The following is a 22,051-nucleotide window of genomic DNA, read 5'->3' as shown; positions in this document are numbered from 1 at the left end:
TCTGGGCTGGGGTCTGCCATTGTTCCCACTATACAAAGAGGTACAATGGGGCCTCCAGCCAAATCTTGGGATTCTCCACTAGTGGCCTTTTCTTTGTCTTGACCCAAGGGGCTCTAATTGGGCATTTTGTATAAAAGAGTGTTGTGTAAAAAGGTCAGTTACCCGGGGCACCCAAGGCTGGGAGGGCTGGAATTTCACCTCTCTGCAGGCCCAGAGCCCGAAGCGCTGTGCAATCAGCTGGTGAATTTGCTGCTGCCGATCCTTCTTTCGAACACTGTCATAGCTGGGCAGGCGAGCTGGCTGCCACAGGGCCAGCTGGTGGCTCCTGAGCAGCCCTACACAGAATATCTCATCCCCCTGGGGATGGCCCTGTGACCAAGAAAAGCCAAGGGAGCCAGGGAGGAATACACCACCATTATCCAGCTTTTATCTGGATCCTCTTCCCCAGACTAAGCCTAAGTTCAGGGGTACTGCACTGTCTCCTCCCCTCCAACAAGCTGCTCTAGGCTTCATCCCAGCCTTCCCCTCCCCTGCATTCTTTTTAGTCCCCCTAACCACACTAGGTCCCTTGCCTGCCTTTAGGACCCAAGCATACCCATTCTCCAACTCCCAGGTGGCAGCCCCAAGAATCCTTACCTGCATCCCCAGGGACTCTACGCTCCTTTCCACTGGCTGGACCACGGTGGAGCATCCCATGGTGCTCAAGCGTGGAGAGGGGCAGCCCTGGGGATCATGAAGGGCAGCTCCAGGTGAAGCTCAGGATTTAGGGTCAGCATGCAAGAGAGCAGAGCCCAAACCCCTTCTCGTCCCCCATGGCCCTTTCTCCATCTCTTTAGTCCTCTCAACTGAGGCCAAGGCACAAAGCACAGACCGTTGGCATTTTTGAAATGCTCTTGGGTGTAAAGAGATTGCTCTCCTCTCTGGACACCAGCTCATTCTCATGATCTGGTCGTCAGCTCTGATGACCTTTAGAGGGAGAGTCAGAAAGCCACCTCCTGCCCCTATCCCTCTGTCCTCAGGCTGGTGCCCAGAGTTGGGGGGTCAGAGCCTGAGATGGGTGCAGCTGATTTCTTTTGCTTTCTATGCATGATGCCATGTGGTGCCCTGTCCCTGGGGAAAGGACTGACAGTGCTGCAGTTGCCATTTATCCCGTCCCACAGAAGTTGGGGCTCTGTGCTTTGCCTGGGGAGCTGGGAAAAGACCCTTGTATTCACTGAGCAGCTGGCCAGGGAGGGGCCTGGCCAGGATCTTATTAACCCTTTCCACACTGCTGCCCTGAAACCCAGGCTGGGTGCCGTGGAGTTCATCAGAGAAGAGATTCCGAAGGCCCCTTCCACACTGAACAAACAGTTGCTTCTCCTGGGCCAGAGCGCAGGTGCCCTTTGGTTAGGACTGGGGTGGAGGGGCACAGGCAAGGGGGTGGTGGGTAGGGGTGCTTACGTGTTGGCTGGGACTCCGAAAGAAGTGGCAGGAGCAGAGGACCTGGCAGCACTGGGGGTCATGCTGATGCAGCAGCAGCAGCAGGATGGCCATGATGAACACCAGGGATGAAACTACCCTCCCCTCAGAGGCACAGTCAGAGGGCAGCAAGCACGGGCCCATCTCCTCCCCAGATGGGAATTCCGCCCCAGAAGGTGGTGCAGGAATGGCCCACTTGGTCTGCTATCAGCTCGACAAGCCAGGCAAACTCAGTTGCAGGCAGCTCCCTTTTTGCCACCACATCACCTCCCTAGGGCCTAGATTCGCGAGGGAGAGCAGAGTAGCTTTCTTTATCCCATCTCTGCCTTCAGCCCAGGGAAGGAGTGATGTGTGTAAGGGAGGTTTTACAGAGGGACAAACTCAGGGAAGGGAAGGAGCAGATTCCCTTAGAAACAGGGGATCTGAGGTGGCAGGAGAGGACCCAAGAGCCTGAACTCCCAGCCCCTCTCCTGTATCAAAGGCTGTGGTATATGGCAGAACTTGGCATTGACAGGGAAGGGACCTCAGGGATCAAACACCAACCATGCACAGCCTTCTTTGCAAGTGGCTCAGGGAGGGATGTTGCTCTAGGTGACCCTGTAGAGGAAAAGGCTGGGCTTCCAATTTATGGTAAGGGGCCAAGAGTGCCTCTGCCCTACCCTGGGACTCAGAATGGCAATGGGTACTCACCAGTGGCCACGACTATGGCTAAGAGGCTGTTGTCCATGGTGATCTCTGCACATGGAGAAGCAGTGGCAGGGGGTGCCAAGAAAGGGCATCGGCTTTGAGGGCAGCCAGCAGGGCCACAGAGCTGGCTCTCCCCCAGGTGCCACACCCCTCCCCAGGAACCCAGGCACAGAGGATTAACTTCATTCAGAGGAGGGACATCTGTGAGCAGCTCTCCAGGTTCTCAGCCTCTCCTGCCCCTGCTTGTCCTGGCTGATGCTGTGCCATGGCCTATTGTTGCGTAGATGGCACTCCCTTCTGCATGCCTGTTAGCTGTGACAGTCCCGGGTTGGCGGGAACAGGCCTGGCTTCTGCTAAACCTGACAGGGAAGCTCCAAGTCGCCCAGATCTCTGCACTTCTCAGTCCCAAATCCCTCCCAGCCCGACTGCCCACCTCCACTTCCCATTGGCCCAGGTAACTGGGCTCTGGGTGCCAATTGGCTTTCCTCTGGTCTTGGCTTCCACCTCTAAGGTTCCCCTGGTGTCAGCGGTTGCCCTGGAAACAGGGCACGCGGGCCATAAAATACAAAAGCCAGAGAGGCCAGGCTCTCTTCCCTCCAAAGCAGTTATTGTGCAGCTCTGGGGGCCCAGCCTGCCTAAGCCTGCTCCCTGCCCCCACCCCATATCCTCCCTGGGCTGAATCCTAATCTTGACCCCAGGGGCCCAGCCAGGGGAGGATTTCAAAGAAACCTCAAAAAACCCAAGACAGGCCCAGGCATGCTGGCTCACGCCTGTAATCCTAGCTTTGGGAGGCCGAGGCAGGTGGATCATTTGAGCTCAGGAGTTCGAGACCAGCCTGAGCAAGAGCGAGACCCCGTCTCTACTAAAAAAATAGAAAGAAATCAGCTGGACAACTAAAAATATATATAGAAAAAATTAGCCAGGCATGGTGGCACATGTCTGTAGTCCCAGCTACTCGGAGGCTGAGGCAGTAGGATCGCTTGAGCCCAGGAGTTTGAGGTTGCTGTGAGCTAGGCTGACGCCATGGCACTCTAGCCCAGGCAACAGGGTGAGACTCTATCTCAAAAAAAAAAAAAATACCCAAGCCTCCAGGCCAAGCTACCCCTGTAGAAAGGTGGGGGGCGGGGACCACTGCCAGCAACTCAGGCAGAGAAGCCGGCTCACACTTGCCTCAGGGACCCAAACAGGCGCCTCCATCCCCAAGCGTGCCCTCTGAACCTGTCAGGAGTCCTGGAGCCTGCTGGGTCCTGCAGTGCTTCTAACTCGGTGGGGCCAGGACAAGCCCATCAGAGCAGCCCAGGTGGGGCTAGACTTCCCAAGTTCTCATGCCTGCCTGCGTGTTAGCACCACCCAGGGAGCTTTAAAAGCATACCATTGCTGAGTTGCCACCTCAGACCAGTTAAATCAGAATCCTCAGCCAGGATCACGATTTGCTGGGCTAAAGAAGAATGCAAACTCAGAATGTTTACAGCAGGCAAGAATAATAACTAGGACCTGGTATAATATGGAGAATGGCAGGGGACGCGACAGCCACAGCCCGCGTTAAACCCACGGGACGGTTTGTGAGTTCTCGGCCAGCAGAGTTTAAATGTTCTGATATTTACTGCCTGTGCCTAATATGCTGAACCCACTTATTTTTTTTTTTTTTTTTTTTTGAGACAGAGTCTCACTGTGTTGCCTGGGCTAGAGTGCCGCGGCGTCATCCTAGCTCACAGCAACCTCAAACTCTTGGGCTCAAGCGATCCTTCTGCCTCAGCCTCCTGAGTAGCTGGGGACTACAGGCATGCGCCACCATGCCCGGCTAATTTTTTCTATATATTTTTAGTAGTCCGATTAATTTCTATTTTTAGTAGAGACGAGGTCTCGCTCTTGCTCAGGCTGGTTTCGAACTCCTGAGCTCAAACAATCCGCCCGCCTCGGCCTCCCAGAGTGCTAGGATTACAGGCGTGAGCCACCGTGCCGGGCCCCACTTAATTTTTTGATGTTGGGAAATAAAAACCCCAACATTCTAGAGAACCAGAGTACAGCTTCAGATGTTCACTAAAATAGGAGCCAGAAGAAATAATGATCTTAGCCTCTGAACCTAAACACCATTTCTTTTCAGTTCTTGCTGTTAATTCCTTCCTAGTTACCTGTCCACCGGGCTCTCATGAGAGCAAGAGAGTGTTGCATCTGAGAGTGGCTCTGAAGCCTGCTTGTCGCCATCTAATAGCTGGCTATGACTCTGGCTGGGCTCTTCATTTCACAGCTCTGAGCCTCAGTTTCCTGATCTGTTAAATGAAAATAAGAAAAGTGCCTGCCTTCGAGGGTTGTGAGGATTAAGTGAGATAACTGCATGCAAGGTCAGCACAGCGGCTAAAAAAGAAAACAAAACAAATCCACCCAAACACTGTTATTGGTGGTCAGGAGTGCCCTCTCCTGGCAACTAGGAAACTTGACATGTGGCAGCCTGGGCAGGAATTTGTCCCCCAAGCTGAGCTAATGAGATCAGTGTGGCTGGCGGACAGGGTGACTTTAGAGGTCTAGAAACCTTCACCCTTGCTCCTCCCACATTAAGTAAGGTGTGAAGGATGGACACAGAGCCCTGGCTGTCAAAGGAAGGCGAGGGGAAGGGGGGCTCGAGAAATGGAGGGAGGATGAACAGACCTTTTCCACATGGCCCTCCTGGGTTCTAGGGCAGTGGCCAGGGACCCAAGCCTCTGCCGTTCCTGCCCCTAAAGGGAAAAACTCTAACGGTGACCACCAGGCCATGCCTGGGCTTCTAGGATGGGCCCTGGTGATGATGAACACAGAGAAGCCAGCATCCGCCATGACCCGGCTTGGTGGTGGGGGCAGGAGTGGTGGGTCAGGGCTCTCAAACTAAGCTTGAGTCCCGCTGGTCCACTGGCCTGCTGGGTGGCAGTGAGCAAGTCTCTGAGCCTCTCTGGGCCTGTTAGCCCCTCAGAAAAAGAGGGAGCTGGACTAGATGAGCTCTTAAGTCCCTTCTGACTCTTGAATGATTTTAACCTTTCCCACTCTGCAGGAATGAGACCATCTCCTTCTTGAGGCTGGTACCAAAGTACCAGCTAGACTTCTAGGAGAAGGCCCAACAAATGGTGATGCTTCCCCGACACCCAGGAGGAAAAACACAGAGGCTCAGCTTAGAGAGATAGAGATATATTTCTTCTGTTGCATATTTCAGACTTCACACTGAGCTTCAGGCACAGTGCTGCTCCAGGTTCTTCTGAGAGCCCTGACAGGGTCTTCCTCCCACACTGCTCATGAGGGCTCACCCTTCCAGGGCCCAGGAAACTCTGCACTGGTCTCAGGTCTTGATGCCCTCCTGTCCCATTAAGGGGCAGGGTATGCTTGAAAGTCCTGGAGCCAGCCTCAGCCCTCTTCTAGGTGCCCTGGCCATAAGAGGAGAGACTGTCCCGCTAGAGCCCAGCTCTGCAGTGCCCCCCACATCACCTGTTCTCTGGGCCGGAGAGCCTGGCAGGGCACCTGCGCCCCTGCAGAGCCTCAGCCATGAGCACCACAGGCCCAGGCTGGGGACAAGGCCCTGGAGAGCAAAGCAGGCCCAGCCTCATTGAGAGCAACAGCACATGGGCGCAGCAGGCCCCTGCTCCCACAGCCATGGCCCACTTCCTGGGGCTGCTCTGAGCCCTATTGCACATCTTCTGTTTCTAGTTCCTCCCCCCACCACCCATTTTCCTTTTTAAATTAAAAAAAAAAAATACTAGAGAGGAAGGCGAGGAAGAGCTGGGCATGGAATGCTGCTGGAGCCCTTCTCCTCACATTCACGCCAACCCTCTGGTCCCAGCAGAGACAGCCGCAGTGGTTATGCTGCGCCCACCTTCCCTGCCGTCTGCGTGGGTTCTTGATGGCTGAAATGCGTGTCTGCTTGGGCCTCTGGTTCTTGCCTGTGAGAGGGGACACCCCTCCATTGTCTGTAAGGTGCAATTTCCCCAGGTCCTCCAGGGGTGCTGGCTGGGGCCCTGCTACCTGAGTCGTCCATCTGCTTTGACAGGCCCCAGCTCCGATTTGGGGTCGGGGGACAGAGAGCTCCAGCTGGTCAGTCTGCAGGGCTCCAGGGAAGGGCAGGCAGAGGGGCCCATGGCACACAGTCCGGCCACAGACCAGAAGCCCTTCAGTTCCCCGTCTGTCCAGGCCTCAAGTGCACGGCCAGTGAGCTCCGCGTGCTGCCGGGCGGCCTCCTCCACAAGCTCTGGCTGAGGCAAGTTCAGGATCCCACTCAGGCCCTGGAAACTCTGCTCCATGTACTCGTTGTGGGGTGGCCCTGCGTGCAGCCAGCTGGCATCATCTGGGGGTACAGAGCAGGCAGTAAGCATACCCCACCCAACAGATTCCACAGAGCCAGACCCAGGAGTCAGGTCTGGGCACCCCAGTTCTTGTCCCAGTTCTACCACCGAGTTGCCGCTTGCTGAGCAACCTTGCGCTAACCCAAGGAATTTTCTGTGCCTGTAAAACTGTTAGTTTTATAAAACCAAGGCAGTAATCCCTAGATTCCCAACTTTAGGATTAAGTAAAATAGTAGGTTCAAGGCACTTTAGAAAATAAGGTAACAGTCTGATTGTGTCACCTGTGCCCCTTCCTGACCATCATCAGTGGTTCCCAGAACCCTCAGAAGCCTGTACCCAGGGCCTCCACCCCTCACGCACAGACATCAGCTAACTTTGTCCCCTTGGCTTAGAGCACACTTCTCTTTGTCCCTGAGGCTCAGCCCCCGTCCCCGCCTGCCGTGCAGCTGGCCTCCATTCTTCCCTCTGTGTCCTTCCCTAGACTGGGAGTTCCAGGAGCGCAGAGGACATGGCCTGCCCACCCTGGATCTGCCGCAGCCCCAGCATCCCCTCCTCTAGGCTACCCCTGCTCTTACACACCTTCCTGTGATAGGTGTGGTGGAAGGACACATCTACTGATTGAGAACCTACTGCAACCCAGCCACTCCTCCCCACACACTTGTCCCTAACATCTCCCAGGGGGCAGTTACCTGTATCAGGCCCTCCCTTGCAGGAACCTGCCCAGCCTATGCCTCTGTTCAGAGCCTGTTCCCGTAGCCTCAGCCAAGTGAGTAGAGAGCCCCGTGACCTTGTCCACCTGCCACATGGTGGACTAGGATGGCCAATCAGGTTTGCTATACCAAGAACGTGGAACCTAGGGACCAAAAGGCCCTGCCCAGTCTCTGTTGCACTAAGAAGCTACATATGGAGAAGCAGAAAGAGCCAGAGCCTGAGGCCAATATACAGAGACAGGACAGGATGAGGGACAAGATGGCCCCAGAGAGATGGAGAAAGCACCTCCGGTTCCCGGTGAGACCTGAGAGATTTCCTGGGTTCTGTGAGGGGGAGCTCTGCATTCTTCCAATAATTTCCCTTTTTTAACTTGAGCTAGGTTGAGTGGATTTGTGCTGCATGCACCCAGGTCTCCGTTAATTGTACTACTCCTACTTTACATGTGGTAAGACTGAGGCTCAGGAAAGCCAAATAGTTTCCAAGGACAAAAGGCCAATCAAACCGTCAGAGATATGTTCCAGACCCAAGTCTGCCTGACTCGAAAGCTTCCCTTTCTACCATAACACAGGGCAGGACCCTGGCATGCTAAGGGATAGAAACTCAAGGCCCAACCTTCCCCTGGTGCCTTACTCTAGGGCTGGGGGTGAGCTCCCTGGCAAATCCTATTCTGTCTGGCTTTGGGGCATCATTTGGGAACTACATCCTTACCTTTCCTGAGAGGTAGTTTGCGGTTGAAGGTCAAGGGCAGCACAAGGAAGCGGGTCTCACCCAGCGGTTCCCAGAACTGAAGCAGTCGAACAGTCCAGGCCCCTGGCCGCAGGGGCCGGCTCAGTGGAGGCTTGTATTGCGTGACCTCAGTCTCCGCATCTACTGTGATGTCGTAAGATGTGGCTACCACATAAGTTGGGTCGATCCAGACCACGGTAGCTGTGAGGTTGGGGCCCCGGGCCCAGCGCTGCATGGCCACGGGCTCATCCAGCGGCCCCAGCAACCCCCCAAAGTTCCGGAAAAGACGCTCTTTGGGGTCCCACTCGGTGCCAACCTGTAGGGAAGGAGGCAGCTGGGCAAGAGCCTGAGGAGAGGTCCTTCTCTCTACTCTGATGCTGCCTCTCACTGTGTAACCTCAGGCCAGTCATTTTCTCTTTCTTGGCCTCAGTTTCCCCATCTGCAAAATGAAGGGGTCAGACTAGGAGATCTTTAATATCTCTCCCAGCTCTGAGATCTGTTCTAAGCTTCCATTTTGAACTGCTCTGTAGTGGTAGGGACATAACGTAGAGGTGGGATACACAGCCCTACCCAGAGACCATTCCCACATGAAGCCACAGCCTCTAAGAAAGAGACTGAGGAGCCACCCAAAAGCTTAATCATCTGCCCCAATTGGAATGTCCAAGTCCCTCTAGAAGAAATCTCTGTCGTTTAGAAGACTAGACTTGCACTGTAGTGGAACTGACCCTCCCTCCCTCCTCACTGCATAGCCTGTTTCTCCCGACTGGGAGGTGCGCCTCAAAGTACACATGTGGGGAGGACACAGGACGTCTGCATAGGACGTCACCAAGGCTGCCATTACTGGGAAATAAGAGCCCAGTGAACACAGTCCATACAGGCCTAACCAAGTCCTTACCCCTCCCTTGGTGTCTACCCCTCTCATCCCACTACCCTGAGTCTTGCTGGGGGTCAGGACAAAGCAAGGGGGGGACCTGTCCCACCTCCAAACTCTGGAGCCGGCTGGCCTGGTCACTGCGCCCCAACAGCTTCAGCGACCCCTGGGGCATCAGCCACATCTCAAGCGTCTCTGCTGGCCCCTGGGCTGAGGGCTGCACCACCTGCGTCACCAGGTAGCCCTGGAAATGGTCGTCATAGAAATACAGGTGCACGCTGGACGGCAAGCCCCTGGGCTCAAACCTAAGAAGGTTCCAGCAGGGAGAAAGGGAGATGCCATCAGCATAATCGACTTGGCCTGGAGTCCCAGGGAGGGGGCTCTGGGGAGTCCCAGCCCCAGGTACTGCCTTTGCCCCAAATCTCACACCCCACAGCACCTACGTGCCTGGCTCTTGCCTTTTTGGTATTTTTTGTATTTGCATTTTTCCCTGCCTCGGACTGGGGGCTCACTGTGGGCTGGGGCTGTCGCTTTCTGATTGGCCTCCCCATAGGGCACCAAACCTTGAGGGCCTGCTGAATGTCAGAAGGGGGGTCTCACCTGCAGAGCTGGGTAGCCAGTGGGGGCGCGGCAGTGGCGGCATGGCGCAGGCTGAGGCGGGCAAAGGCAGTGTAAGCGGTGAGCATGACATCACTGAGCCCACTGGGGCCATCGGCTGCGTCGTAGGTGTTCTCCCAGTAGGCCTTGAGGGCTGGCGTGCCAGCGGGGTAGCTGCCATACAGGTGGAAGTCCAAGATTTCTAGTACCTCCTGGTTCACAGTCGACTCGAACTTCCGGGCGAAGAAGGTGGGTCTGGAGACTTGCTGGAGCGGGAGAGGCAAGGAAGGTGAAGGGCTCTGGTGGTCCCAGAGAGCACAGCAGGGGCTGGCCCCTCACAGCACTGCCTAGAGATCAGCCTCCTGTGGCTTTTCCTGCTGCTGTTGTAGCCCCAGACCCCTGAGGGCTGCTCCTGATGGAGGCCCCCCAGATTCTCTGACTGGCCTACCCTGCCCTCTGACCTCGGAAAGCTCAGGGTGAAAGCTGGGGCGAAGGTCTAGCAAAGGGCAGCCTCTGGCCACAGACAAGCACCTGCAGCCGTAGGAAGTCCTGTGGCTTGAAGTCATTTGGGGAGCAGCCACACCAGTCCACGATGTGCTTGTACTGGCACTTGCAGCCCAGCTTGCGGTTCCAGTTGGTGACCCGCAGGTTGTTGTCTACGAGGGTGTCACAGGCCAGGCTGTTCTCCAGCACCGTGTGGAAGAAGGACTGCAGGTAGCAAGGGAGGGCGGAAGGTGAGCTGTGGGCAGCCCAACCCATGCCCTCCCTGGCCTTCGTGCCTGTCTGGTCACCCACCTCGGCTGGGAGCAGTGTGTATGTATAGAACTGGCGTAGCAGGGCCACAAGCGGGTCGTCTGTGTACACCACGTATTCCACAAAGCTGCGTGTCAGCACAAACCAGTCGGAGCCACCATCCACCACGATACCTGCTGGGATCTGCCGCTCACCCAGGCGCCACATGTGCGAGTCACACTCATGGAAGAGCCGGTCCAGGCCCTGTTTCTTGATGAACCTGTGGGTGGCAGAAGAGCCATGGCTGAGGGTCCTGCAGGGTGGGGTCTAAGTTCTTTCACCCACCTGGCAACCAGCACTCCTCAATCTGTGATTGGCTGGAGGCTTTGTAACCCAGGGCGGGGGCCACTGAGCCCCACTCAGCCCCACTGTGTGGGAGAGGTTGGGATGAGACCCCAGCACCAGGGCCTCCTTCCCCATCCCCCTCACCTGGAATTGTCCCGGCCGTGTGACTTGAGGAAATTCTTGTCCCGGTTCTTGGACAGGAATGCCACCAGCTCCTCATTGGTCCTGGGGAGAAATGGGTGGCCAGCAGCCATGTGTGAGGGATGCTCAGTCACTGGCCCAGGGCAGACCCTGGTACTCTTCTCCCTCCACCCTGGCCCGCCCTTCCTCACTGAGAGCTGTCTGGCCATGTGCCCTACCCCCGGCTGATGCTCTGGGGTGGTGGGCACTTGACGCCCCTGAGGAAGACCACCCCATCCTTCCTCTACCCTCTGCCCCCGGCACCCCGGGTACTGACCTCTGGCTCCTCCTCTTGCCCTTCTCAATTCTCAAATCATCCTGCAGCAACCCCTCCCCTAGAACATGGCTGGGGCCATGTCTGGGCAGTGCGGGTCCCAGAACGAGACTTGGGGGAGGGGAGGGAGTCCATCGGCGCCCTCTAACCCAAGTGCCCAGACAGGCCTCCCCTCCCGTCCAGAGAATTCCGAGCCCCAACCCCACACCTGGTTGGGTAGTCGGTGGCACTTAGGTTGATGAAGAAGTCCCAGGCCCAGCCAGGCACCTCCAGCAGGTCCTGCATGCTGCGCAGGTACATCCTCAGGAGGCTGGCCCCGCCCCAGATGGTGACCATGCGCCAGGGTGTCACTCGCACGTTGTCATACAGCTGGGCTAGTTCCACCACCTCACGGTGCAGGTAGTTGGAACGCTGGAGAGAGGAGACACTCAGCAGATGCAGCTGGGCATTATAACTGCCCCCGCTTGCACCCCGGGACAGAGTATAAGTGACATGAAATGGAGAAAGCACAGGGCAGGGCTCCAGCTCCTACCGCTGTGCCCGCCGCGCTGGCCCCTCCCCCATTCTGGGCTTCAGTCTCTCTAGCTCTAGGATACCCAAGCCAGGTCAGAGACTCTGTCTATGCCCTTCTGTGTCTCGTCTCTGCTCACCCGAGACCCTTGGCCTCCCCCCACCCACAGTACCTTGTCCACATGGATATAAAAGAAGTGCTGCTCGTGGTAGACAGCCTTGAGGAGACGTTTCAGCTGGCGGATGGCGCGGCCATGAACCACCAGCATGTAGGCGATCCGTACTGGGGGGCCATCCATGGGCTGCTGGGCCCGCATCTCATCCCACTGGATGCCGGGACTCATCTTCCCTGAGAATAGAGAACAGGGGCATGAGTGAGGCCCTGCCTAGGTCACAGGGTGGGGGGGAGATGGGAAGAGGGGCCTGCCTGCCTTCCAGAGGAAGAAGCCTGGATCGGAGCCGAATGCTCCTGTGTCCCTGCTTCACCTCTGCCACTTAGTAAGTACACTGCATGGAAAACTCTGAGCTCTTTCTTCCTCTGAGAAATGGGGGTGATGATCTGGGCCATGCCACCTCCCCACCCAGGCCCGAGAAGGACTGGAGCGTCCCTGTCCCTCACCAGACAGCTGGCAGTGCCGGGGCACAGCCTTGGGCATGAGGCTCCCAGCCTGGTGCAGGCACACCACGTTGGCAATCTCCTGCTGGCACTGCTTGGTGCTGGCCCGGGCCAGTGCAGACAGCGCATCCTTGCCCACGATCTCGCACTTAGGGGTGAAGCCGTTGTCCGTGGGCTGGGGGGCGCCCTCCACACTTCCTGTATCTCCATGTGGTGGGAAACCAGCTGCCCCTACAAGCGCCTCCCCAGCTGCTGCCCCACTCAGGTTCTGGCGGCCTGGGGCCTCCGGGGGTGGGGCGGGCGGGACACGCCGGCTGGCTCTCTGCCGGCTGGTTACTGCCCGTACCACCTTGGCCACGGGCACGCCTGGGCTCTCGGCGCGGCCCCGCCAGCGCCCATGCCTTCTGCTCGCACTGCCCCGCCGCCCTGCTGAACTGTCTGTGTCCTTGGAGCCCTCGCCAGGGTCCAGTGGCCGTGGCTTCCTCTGCCTTCCTTTCTGTAAAAGATATGTAGACACAGATCACTGGGGCAGTCACTTACCTCCTCCTGTTCCTTGAGCTCCATCTTGGCTAGGGGCACCCTCAGACCTAGAGGCTCCTGCTCGCCCTTTACCTAGACAAGTTCTGTTCACCTGAGGACTCTGCACAAATGGCACTGCCACTGGGACACCTGCCTGACCAGCAGCTGAGGAAGCATCGGCCCTCCCTCCCCTTGCCATCACACCTCCTGTCCCCCACTAGCTCTCAGATCACACGGCACTGTGCTTCTATTTTTGCTGTGGACTCAGATCCCACTTGCTTTTTCAGCAGATATTAAAATGAAGGTCCACATGTGTCCCAAGGGAAGGGAGTGGAGACCTCCTTGCAGAGCACACAAGAGTGTCCACCTAAAACCCAGAACTCCTCCCAGGGTCTGGGAAGAGACAGTGTTCTTCAGTAGACTCTAATTTCCAAATGAATCCAAAGCATTCTATCGACTAAGGCATTTCTACGTGGGAATATTGAGGCCACAACAGAATGAAGGAGGAATGCCCAGCAGGGAGGACTAGAGGTGAAACCTGAGACTTCAGTATTGGGTGGGTCACCTGGGAAGCAGAGATCAAGACAAGAGATTTGCTGGGGGTACACCTGTGGATGATGGGGGAGCAGGGCAGGAGCTGGCAGAGAAAGGCTTTAGAACACAAAGGAGACAGCCATGCCAGGAGAGGGGCAGGAGAACTTCAGCCTGCAGCGCAGCGCGGAGGAAGTCCTGGCCAGCTCAGTGGGAAAGCAGCATGAGACAGCCTGCAGACGCGAGCCCTCGTGCTACCTCCACGCTCAGCTGCGACGCTGAGACAGGGCTTGAAGGTGCGGGCAGCTGGAGGCTGTCACCTGAGCGTACTTGCAACAGGTTCTCCCTTGAAGGGAACTCTGCAGTGATGTGCTCCTCGGCTGCCATGCCCCTGCTTCCTGGCTGTACGAGCCCTGGCCACTGCTGCCTCTCCTCAAACCCAGGCGCTTCCCTAGATGGCCTGGTCTTGCTTGAACGGCATGTCCATCCCCCTCCTCCTCTGCTCTCCCTGTCCCACTCTCCCTGTCCCACTCTCCCTGCCTGACCAAATCCCGTCCATGCTTTCAGATCCAGCTCCCCATCCCCTGGCGTGCAGCTACCCCGTCTGCCCCAGTGGGATGTGCTAAGCTCCGAGGCCCCGGATGTTCCTCTAGCAGACAGTGAACTCCTTGAGGAGAGGCATGTCAGCTCCATCTCCCCAGGGCCTGGCGGAGCAGCTGGCACACAGGCAATGTCTGGCTGTGTCTGGTCGGTGAGACGTGGAAGGGACGGAGAAGCAGGAGACACCAGCGAACGCTCTGGAGTTTCTGGGGCGGGTGCTAAGCCTAGCTCTGCCAGCTCACTAGCAGTTCCCTCTCTTGTCTGAGCACAGTCCCCCAGCTGTGAGTATCACATGAGATACAGCATGAGATAATGCGGCCAGAGAGCTGTCTCCCCCGCTGTCCTCACTCCGCTGTCCTCACTCCTTTCTCTCCGTTCACAGTACACCCTCTCCCACGGGCCTTCCCCTCTACCACGCCACAAGCTCTCCACTGCTAGGTCCTCTCCTTTCTTGGCCTTTCAGCAGCATGACTTAACGATCACGCTCTCTTCCTTGATGCACCCTCCGCACTTGGTTTCCAGGATACCCGTCTGGCTTCTCACCTGTCTCTGCTTCCACTCCCTGCCAGTCTTCTTGGTACCTCCTCGTCTCCCACAGTGTGCCCTGGGGCCTTTCCCTGTCCCAGCTCCTTCGCTTCCTGAGTGACTTCCTTCAGTCTCTCGTGTCTAAACTCCATCCACACTCCCAGATTCATCTCTGGCTTGGGTTGCTCCCTTGAACCTCCAGGCATGTAACTTCCACCAGCCTCCCTGATGGCTCCCTTAGGAGCCTCACGGCCCTCTCCAAGCCACCTCTCCAACACTCAGCTCCTGCGCTTCCTCTCCAACCTGCCCCCGCTTCCGCCTGCCCCACGGCGGTACGCGACAACTCCATCGCTCAGGTCAAACACTTTTGGGAGTCATCTCTGACGCTTCTCTTTCCCTCACGCCCACATCCACTCCCTCAGGCCATCCTCAGGGGGCGACCTTCAGAACACACCGGGACTCTGATCCCTCCTCACTGCCCCCTCACTGGCTCCTGCCTGCACTCCCTTGGTCTCCCAGCTCCTACTCCTTCCAATACAGTCTGTTCTCACTGGAGCATCCAGAGTCTTGCTGAAACTTGCTAACCATCTCCCCACCCATCTTAGGGTAAAAACCAAAGCCCTTACAAGAGCCTGCAGAGGCCAGCTGAGCTGTGTCTGTCTGTCCCCTCTAGCCTCTGGGTTCTTTCTGACCTCATCTCCTACGACCCTTTCAATGGTCACTCTCCTCCAGCTGCAGTGGCCTTCTCCATGTCCCACTGGCACTCTTGGCCTTTGCACTCACTGCCCCTGTGCCTGGCATCCCCCGCCCGCCCCCAGCTCATTCCTCACCACCTTCGGTTCTTTGTTCAGATGGCACCTTCTCAGTCGGCCCACCCTGACCACTGTACTTAAAGCTCCAGCCTTCCCTCATCCTCTGCTTCATCCCCCCTGTAGCACTTCATACCTTCTATCATTCTGTCGTTTATTTTACACAGTGTTATTCTGGGGCTGTCCCCTCACAAGATCGTACACTCCACGAGGGCAGAGATTTTTGTTGTTTTGTTCACTGATGTATTAATGTTCCTGCAGCCCAGGAGAGAGTCTGGCAATAGTAGACACTCAGTATTTGCTGAATGAATGCATGTAGAGCTCTTGGCATAGGTGCAGCATTCAATAAATGCTGCTGTCCTTGTCATTATTACTACTGGAAGGGGAGGAGGAAATAGTCAACCATGAAGTCAAGAGAGAGGCCCAAGACCCTCCGACACCGTGGACTCCACTGGGGACTGGGTTCTCTCTGTTCCTCACTCCCTAAGACCTTCCTTCCCTCCCCTGTCTGAGCATGGCAGGAACCTTACAGTGTCAGGCTGACAGCCACCTTCAGCCAGAGTCCCAGCCCCACACCCTAGATCCCAGGCCCTCTATGCCCAACACCTGGCCAGCCCTCTGATCTCTTGAGAGGTGGCCAGAGAGAGCTAGGGCGTCCATCCCCATCTGAGAAGAGATATGTGCAAGAGGAAGCAGCAGGCCCTATTCTATACCCACACTGGGAAGGGCACCTGGGCTGGGCAGCCCCTGAGAAGGGTGAATGCAGCCCCACTGAGCTGAGTGTACGTCAGCCTGGTGACATTTGACCTGGCCCCACAGGAAGCAGAGAAAGACATGCCCAAGCTTCGGTGGATAGAGATGGCAGAGAGCTGTGGGCTCTCAGGGTGGAAGCCGGTATCAGTGCGTCAGGAAGCTGGTCAGGAGGGCAAGACACAGGGCACAGGGCCAGGGTGGCTGTGGTGGGGGACAGGATGTGGGAGGAGACGGGCATGGTGGTGCCCTGCAATGCAGCAGGGAACTGGCTGACCCTGAGAAGGACAATCCCAGAGGAGGTTGGGGGCCCAGGGAGGGTTGGAGGAAGCAGCGGGGAGGGATCAGAGAGGGCAGTCAGCCCCCGCCCTGCACCCTCCCAGGCGCATCCTTAGCATCAGCAGGCTCCAGGCTTGTGCCCCTGAGAGCTGCCCCCGGTAGCCCCTGAGTTGAGGGACCCAGCTGATTACTGAGGGTGGGGACTAGGCCTCTGGCCTGGATGCATTCTGGCTTTAGAGGGCCCCTCCTCCCCACCAAGGAGGCATTTAAAGTCCTCTGCCACTTCCTGGCTCTGTAGCTCTTGAAATCCTTCTCTGAGCCACAAAAACAGTGAACACAGAAATGCTCACCCCACGCGCCACCTTCTTTGGACATCTCGGACTGCATTTAAAATAAGTGGTGAAACAGTGTTTGTGAGAGCTTTGAAAACTATCAAGTGGCTCTTTGGAGGTTAGTGATCATTCCTGGTATCCACTCTGACCCCCTCCAGAGCGCACGTCTTAAATGCACATTGGATCCTGTTGCTGCTTAAACCCGGCCGTTCTCTCCCACTGCACTTAGAATAAAACCTGAGCCCCTGACTGTGGTCCTTTCAGCCACACGGGATCCAACCTTCTTCCAAGGAAAGCACGGCACCATACTGGCCATTCCTCAAGGGTGCCCAGCTAAGCCCATACTCCTCGGGGCCTTCTGCCTGAACCCTCCTGCCCACCTCTTCCTGTGAGAAGCCTTCCCCACCAGCTGATCCCCACCAGCCCCTTGTTATCCTGTTGCATTTCCTCTCCACTGTCTGGCTCTCCCCGTACCCTGCCTGCCCATGAGGCCAGGGCTGTCATCTATTTTATTTCTGTATCCCCAGAGTTAGCACAGTGCCGGATACGAAGTAGGACTTAGTATCTGTTGAATGAATGACTGACTGAATGAATCCATATTCCCAATGTGCAGTGCTGAGATAATAATGAGAGTCATTTACTGACAGCTAGCATGTGCCAGGAACTCCTGCAAGTGCTTTGCAGGCATTGCTTTCATTTTATCTTTGTAATCACCCAACATGAGAGGGGCTATTATTATCCCTGTCTTGAGGAGGACACATGAGGATACAGAAAGAGGTGAGGTCATTTTGCCGGTGGTCTACTCAGGAGCAGAGGTAGAAGAGGATGGTGTGTGGGCTGTCCAACTCAGTGCTCACCTTCCAAGCACTATGTTATGCTGCCTGGCGAGATGGTTGCTGAGGGGGTCCAAGCATCAATGGCTGCCTGGACTGCACAACCTTCAGTTCATCGGGAGTCCTTTTCCATCCCACTCCAGGGTTCCCCTGTCAGCTTCAGCCAGGCAGCTGCAGAAGGAGGTGGGGGTGGGGAACGGTATCCCAACCACTCCACTGCCCCAGTTCTCCACCCAGGCTGTTGGCAGGGTGGCGGGGACCTCAGCCCATTCAGGGACTCACAGACCCATGCCATTCAGGGTCATTTGTTTTGGAGGAGACTCAGATGCTTTGACATGCCCCTCCCCAGAGTGGTCACCAGCCTCTGCTCACATACCCTAGGGTCAGAGGGCTCCCTAACTGCTTTGACAGCCTGTACCATCTTAGAATGTCCATTTGCTCAAAGAGTCTCCTTACACCAGGCCTGAAACACTCTCCTCTTCCTCCTACTTAGGTCCACACAGAACAAGCTCATTCCTGGCAGATGTCACAGAGCAAGCCTGCCCGACCCCTACCTCCTTTTGGAGTTATGGTCTTGTATGATTCAGTTCCAGCTTCCCTCACCATCCCACCCTCTTGGTTCTCCCAAAAAAGGTAAGGGTAGCTTTTCCAGTCTCCACACTAGGCCTTCCAGACTGCCAAGATGAAGGAAGCAGAAGTGGACATCGGGGCTCCCTTGGCCTTCACCCTGCCAGGTGAGAAGCCCAAGAGGACAAGGCAAGCAGAACCTCTGACCCAGAGCCCTGAAGGCACCAGAACAAGGGGGTGGAGACAGGGAAACCCTGACCTCTGGCCCACAGCTTAGGGTTATGGTTTGGCCTGTCCTCTCTGCCCTTCCAGGATGAACTCAGACCCCACTGGACCCTTCATAACCACACTGGGGAGAAGGAATCTGGGCCTCTAGGTGAAAGAGACTGGGACCTGGGGACTGAGGCTAGGTGAGACCTAGAGACTGAGCAGGATGGTGGTTGTCTCTGCTCCAGGGCCTGGGGCTCTGCTAAGCCAGCTGCTGCTGTCCTCATTCCCTTAGAGCCAGAGGGACCCCCTCCCCAATTTCCTAATGTCCTGAGGTCAACTCACCAGCTCACTTCCCGGCCCCTACCCTTCTGAAGACCCACCCAGGTTCTTCAAACCCCTGGCTGAAGAAGCCACACCTCCAGTTCTCTCCCTCGGGGTCACTCCCTGTTCCCTCAGTTCCTGGGTACACACTTTGTCCTAGGCTCGTATTCCACCCGAGAGCTCCACTTCCTCACTGGCCGCTGCCCCTTAGGCATAGCTGGGCAAGGATGCCCAGGGTCCCCTGGCCCCACTCCTCTGCCCATGGCGCGCACACTCCCGCCCCCTCCCAACTTCAGAAAGTTTGGCCTGGGGCTCCCCAGCTCCGTGCGGGCTCGGGCTCAGCCCCGCCTCCTAGCCCCGTTCCCCGCGCCTGACCTTCATCGCTCCCGGAGCCAGAGACCACCCCACCACGACCTGCTCCTGCCGCCCCAGCCCCCAGTCTGCCCGCGGCCCGGGTCTCCGGGTCACGCACCGCCCCCGCGCGCAGCCCTCTAGGCCTGCCTGGGAAGGGGGCACCAGGGGACAGACGCCCCGCTCCAGGTGACCGCCAGCGCCCCGCACGCACGCGGCCCTTGCCCCACTTCCCTGGCCGGGGCCGTCCGCAGCCCCGCCAGGACCCCGCGCGCCCACGCGCCCGGCCTGCCCGCCCGCCCGCCCGGCAGTCGGAGCACCTCGCCCGCCTCGTCCTCCTCCAGGCCGCTGAAGCTCCACACCACCAGGCCCTGCAGCAGCAGGATGGCCAGCGCCGTGGCGATCGCCAGCTTGTAGCGCCGCACCAGCTTCTGCACTCGCGCGCTCGCCACCATCTTCCTGCCCGGGACGCGGGGCGCGCGCCCAACCCTGCAACCCGGCCGCGGGCGCGCGCACGGGCGCGTGGCCGAGCTCCCCGCCCGGGGAGGAGGGCCGGGCGCGCGCCGGGGCGGGGCCTGCGGGCCCGAAGCGCCGCGCCCCGCAGGCTAGGGGCGGAGCTGGGCCGGCAGAGCCTCCCGCCTCGACGCCGCCCGCGCGGGGCTGTGCGCAGGCCTTCTGCGCTCGCCTCCCCGGCCGCGGGTCCGTCCGTGTGGGTCTCCCGCGTGGGCTCACCTCTTCCTGGACAGCAAACCCATTGTACTGGGGTGCGGAGGATCTGCGGTCCGACCTCTCTTAAGTGGTGTCGAGAGTCGCGGGGGAACTCCGCCCCGCGCTGGGTATGCTCTGGGCCCCAGGGGCCCAGGAATGCTAGAGCCCCCTGAAACGAGTTGGGAGAGGTGTAAGTGGCATAGCCCCTGCTTAAAAACCTGGAGGCCGCGCCTACGGAGCAAAGGCTAACCCCTTGACTGGCATCCGAGGCCCTTCACAAATCCTTTCCTCTCTCGCTCTCATCCTAAGTATCCTCAGGCCTCTACCAGAGTCGTGGTTCTCAAATCCTAGCGTGCTTCGGAATCACCTGGAGGACTTGATAAAACAGATTCTAGTCCCCACGCCCCAGAGTTTCTGCTTTGGTAGGTCATGAGTAGGCCTGAGAATTAGCATTTTCAGCAAGTTCCCAGGTGATGCTGATGCTGCAGAGAACCACTAGACTTCGGCGCATGCTGTCCCCGCCCCATGCGTCCTAGCGCCCTAGTGGTGGTCCCCCTCCCCCACTCCCATCAACCGCATCTTCTGTGCTTCCCCGGTCCTGTACAGTGAGCACTGATGACTAATCTGGTCGTGATTTCTCTAGGATCATGCCTTATTCGCTTTTGAATGCTTAGCAAGTGAAGCCCAACTTCCTGTCTAACCTGCGTCCCTAACATTTTTTGAAAGCCTGGCATGGTCAAGCACCGCATTAGACAAGGTCTGAGTACCTGTGACCCTCCCCTGAACCTGGCAGGTCCATGGAGCAAAGGAAGGAGAGAAGAGGTAAAGCAGTGCCCACCAAAGCAAGGCGAATTACCAGCCAGTGAAGCCAGGCACTGTGGGAAGGAAGTAATAAAAATAGCAAAACCAAGATAGGTTTAAAAAGTTTGAAAGTTCGAAGGCAGCGATGGAGGGTTTTGGAAGTTGCCAGGAGATTAGGTTGGTGAGGGAGTTCTAAACTGTGATGAGTACAGGAGATGCAGTCATTTGATGGCACTTAAATAAAACCTGCTTTAATCATCTGCCAAGGCTTTGGCATTTGCAATCATTCCATTCCTCAGCGTTTGTTAAGTGGGAGAAGTGTAAACAATGTTTCAGATGACAGTTTGGCTACTTAAGAGAACCTACACTTCAAGGATTTTGGAAAACATCAGTTGACATGCAAGCAATTGATGTTATTAATAATTAAGTCTCGATCTTCTGTGCTCATTAGATCAGGTCCCCTAGGGACCTCTATCTGCCAATACTTAACTCCCCAACAATGAAAATAGCTTTATTTTTCACTGATTTTATATATGTAATATATATTAGTATAACATTTAAACCCTAAAAAAATGAGGAAAAAGTAAAGGTCACCTGCAATCCCACCCCCTGAGATAATTATCAACATTTTGGTGATTGCCCTTTCCTCTGTCTCTTTATGTGTACATAATTTTGCATGGATGGGGTCACATCATATACATCGTTTTTAAACATAGAAACTTATTTTTAAGTATTTCTCTCTCCTCCCGCTCCATCTTAATAGCCTGGCTTGCTTGCTTCCTTCCTAACCTTCTTTCTTCCACCTTTCTCCATAACAATTCTTACACACACACACACACACACACACACACACACACACACACAGGTTTTTATTTTTGGAGGGAGTCACTGTATTTTATGTAATTTTTTTATGTTGGGGGTATTATTATATTTAAAAAGTTGAATCATATTACATATATTTGTCTGCATCTTGCTTTTCTCCCTTACCCATAAATACATAGTAGAAATTCCCCAAGTTGGATTGGACAGGTCTAACTCATTCTTTGTAATGGCTGCATAATATTCTGCTTCTTTCTGGAATGGGCATTCACTTGGTTTCCCGGGTTTTGCCACTGCCACACAGCTATAATAAACACGCTTCTATGCCTATCCCTGTGCACCGATACTTTTACTTCTGTGTTAGAGTTTCCCAGGAATAGGATTACTGGGGGAAAGACAATTTTTAATTTTAATAGATACTGCCACCAGCTGGACACAATGGCTCACACCTGTAATCCTAGGACTTTGGAAGGCCGAAGTGGGAGGATCACTTAAGGCCAGGAGTTTGAGACTGGCCTAGGCAACACAGTAAGACCCATTTTGGCCCGGTGTGGTGGCTCATGCCTGTAATCCTAGCACTCTGGGAGGCTGAGGTGGGTGGATCATTTGAGCTCAGGAGTTCAAGACCAACCTGAGCAAGAGCGACACCCCGTCGCTACTAAAAAAAAAAAAATAGAAAGAAATTATCTGGACAACTAAAAATATATAGAAAAAATTAGCGGGGCATGGTGGCACAGGCCTGCAGTCCCAGCTACTTGGGAGGCTGAGGCAGGAGGATCACTTGAGCCCTGGTGTTTGAGGTTGCTGTGAGGTGGTGCACACCTGTAGTCCCACGTACTTTGGAGGCCGAGGTGGGAGGATTGCTTGAGCCCAGAAGTTCAAGACTGCAGTGAGCTGTGATCCCACCACTGCACTCCAGCCCTCCAGCCTGGGAGACAGAGCGAGACCCTCTCTTAAAAAAAAAAAAAAAAAGATATTGCCAGATTGCTTTCCCAAAATGCTGTGACAATTCACATTTCCAACAACAGTGTATGAGGCTATTGTTTTCCTGCAGCCTTCCAGTAGCAGGTGTTATTCTGTTTTTAATT

At 56.2% G+C, this 22,051-nt stretch overlaps 1 protein-coding gene across 1 annotated transcript; it reads right to left on the bottom strand.

The window, feature by feature from the left end:
- Positions 1-5,285: 5,285 nt before the first annotated feature.
- XYLT2 (xylosyltransferase II) lies at positions 5,286-19,181 on the bottom strand. The gene is made up of 11 exons (XM_012662323.1): positions 18,956-19,181; positions 12,012-12,504; positions 11,566-11,741; positions 11,091-11,293; positions 10,573-10,653; positions 10,147-10,363; positions 9,883-10,059; positions 9,355-9,617; positions 8,864-9,059; positions 7,866-8,199; positions 5,286-6,448 (listed from the first exon to the last, which is right to left on the bottom strand). The coding sequence occupies exons 1-11, from the start codon at positions 19,088-19,090 to the stop codon at positions 6,126-6,128; spliced, it is 2,598 nt and encodes an 865-aa protein (XP_012517777.1). The 5' UTR covers positions 19,091-19,181; the 3' UTR covers positions 5,286-6,125.
- Positions 19,182-22,051: the final 2,870 nt, after the last annotated feature.

This window comes from Propithecus coquereli, unplaced genomic scaffold (assembly GCF_000956105.1).
Source record: "Propithecus coquereli isolate 6110/MARCELLA unplaced genomic scaffold, Pcoq_1.0 Scaffold119, whole genome shotgun sequence".
Lineage (NCBI taxonomy): Eukaryota > Metazoa > Chordata > Mammalia > Primates > Indriidae > Propithecus > Propithecus coquereli.
Note: the sequence above shows the minus strand (reverse complement) of the source record. Positions and strands in the feature narration are given on the sequence as shown.